The 2500-nt window shown below is 46.1% G+C and overlaps 1 protein-coding gene across 1 annotated transcript in view; it reads right to left on the reverse strand.

The window, feature by feature from the left end:
• prdm1a (PR domain containing 1a, with ZNF domain) overlaps window positions 1–2500 on the reverse strand; it is a 16381-nt gene that overhangs the window by 10446 nt on the left and 3435 nt on the right. The window contains exon 2 of the mRNA XM_069175023.1: window positions 1830–2171. Within this exon, the coding sequence (XP_069031124.1) occupies window positions 1830–2171 (342 nt within the window). The remainder of the gene's footprint in view (window positions 1–1829; window positions 2172–2500) is intronic.

Here is a 2500-nt window from a genome sequence, read left to right on the forward strand (position 1 = left end):
CGAGACGCTTCGGGTTGGGGTGCGGGGGGTAAACATCCACATACTCAAAAGACAGAACGAAAGAAAATCTTTTGTTTCTGCTTTTCTTTTCTTTCTTCCTCTCGTCTGATTCAATCAAAGGAAGAGAGGAAGAAGAAGAGTAAAGCAAACGAGGGATTATGCGGTGAGGAGACGTGACGGACGGCCGAGAAACACACTCGCGCACATTTTCTTCATGCTTAACCCACGCAAACACAAGTCTTTTCCCAAAACCATCCTGCTCCCCGGTGGCGTGGGAAATCCCCCTTCCCCTCTTTTCCCTCCGTACGACCAGACAGGAGGGTGTGTTAGTGTTTGTGAGCATATGTAACCAGAGGCGCTTTTTTTTTTTTTTTTTTTTTGGACTTATTAACAGACTTTTACAATCGACCCGACTCTTTTCTCTGAACCAAAACTCGACCCTCTTTCATCACGACGAACTGCGGTCCTCAGCCTTTCCCTTCTTCCTTTCTCGGCCCCGATAAATATCGGCTGATAGCATATCAGCTCGTAAACAAAACACACTCCCCTCTTTCTTTCTTTCTTTCTTTCTTTCTCGCTCTCCCTGCTTCTTTCCTCAGTTCCCCGTTGATAAGCCCCTGATGAGAAAATCTATGCGATCACTCCGCTTCGCAGAGAAACTCACAAGGTGTCAAAATCGACACTCGCAACCTTTTGACCTGCAGTCATGTCCCCCCCCCCCCCCCCGCTTTACCCCCCCCGCCACACACACACACACACACACACACACACACACACCTCCCAGTCCAAAATGCCTTGAAAAACGCAGCAACATGTAGATGTAACATGATTTATGTGATAATGTGTGAAACTTATTCATTTATTTGCCTACTGATTTGTGTTTGGAACATTATTTAACACTGATCAGTCTCATGGCATTCTTATTTCACCATTTGAGCTGTGGGGAAATAAATATGGGAATTTTTTTTGTCAAAAATGCTGATTAGCAACTAATATTTCAACTTTCAGAAGCAGAGCAACTTCTGGTTGTTGTTTTTTTCACTTCGTCATTTTGGTTCTTTGTATTATCTCGCTGTTATCCAACCTCAGTTTCAACCTTTGACTGTTTTCACATTTCTTTTTGACTTTTTCACCTGCAATCTGATTAATGACTCAAACTTTATCCTGTCAGGTTTGCCAAGAGGTCACACAGTGGCCGACGGAGGTTTACAACCTGACTGATATGTTGAGCGTGCTGGTTTGAAGCAGTAAATAAGTCAAGACAAAACATAAGAAGCATCTCAGAGGTCAAAGCTCATAAGGAACCACTTTAACTTTGTCATTCAGCAGAGAAAGAAACGAGCAGACTGATGCGTTGTGTTTGATGACATGCTGCACGGCGCCCCCTGCCTGCTCGATGGGGTATTTCAGGTTGAAAGGAGTTGTGTGGAATGTGACACACAACACCATCACCATTTTCTCCGATGATAAATTACTTTTAATGGATGGATACGAGTTGGTGAAATTACATCGTGTGATTCCTCTGCTTCGGGCGTTTTACACACACACACACACACACACACACACACACACACACACACACACACACACACACACACACACACACACACACACACACACACTCTGTTTTACAGCGAGACAAGAACCCCTCTTGATGACATGACCCACGTCTGAGTCACGTTTGTGTGTACGTACAGATGGCTTTCTCTGCCTGAGTGTGTGTGAAAAAAAAAAAAACTGACTGGGGAGAAAGTTTGTCTGTCTGCCAACGTGTGTGTGTGTGTGTGTGTGTGTGTGTGTGTGTGTGTGTGTGTGTGTCTGAGTCTGACCTCCTTGCTGCCAGCCAGGTGTTTGAAAGCCAGATTTCGGGGCAGTGACGCCTCGGCTCTGGTCGTCGTCATCGCGGCATCACCGTCTGGCCCCGCCTCCCACGCCGTGTCCTTGACGATGTACGTGCACTTCTCCTCGAACTCCGTCTCCGTCCACTGCGTCATGTCCGCCTCCTCCATCTCCATCTCCATGTCCACATCCGTGTCTGACATGGTCTTGGCCCCGTCCAAGCCGGCGCTGGTGGCGGCGGAGGAGGCCATCTTGGTGCCGTGGTGCGTCTCGTCCTGCTCCATGGTGTGCGCCCCCTCACTGGTCAACATGGCCGAGCTATGAGAGGTCGCCTGGGTGAGAGACAGAAACGAGGAAAAGGCATTAATTTCTGATGTCCTTTATCTAAATATTTCCTGTCATCAAAACTTAGAATAACACTGCTGAAATTAAGAAAGAAAGAATAAACGGAAAGAAAGGATTGTCGGAAAGAGGTAGGAGGCAGAAGAAACAAAGGAAAAAGAAAGACAAGATGAAGAGAGAATGAAGGAAAGCAGGTCCAAAAAAAAGAGAGAAGGAGGGAAGGAGAAGAAAGCATGAGAGGAAAAAGAAGAACAAACTTAAAAAAAAAAAAAAAAAGGGGATAAGAGGAAGGGAAAGAAATATGAAAGAGGGTCAGAGC

This window comes from Embiotoca jacksoni, unplaced genomic scaffold (genome assembly GCF_022577435.1).
Source record: "Embiotoca jacksoni isolate LCO1_2020_lvr unplaced genomic scaffold, fEmbJac1.0.p SCAF_63, whole genome shotgun sequence".
NCBI lineage: Eukaryota > Metazoa > Chordata > Actinopteri > Embiotocidae > Embiotoca > Embiotoca jacksoni.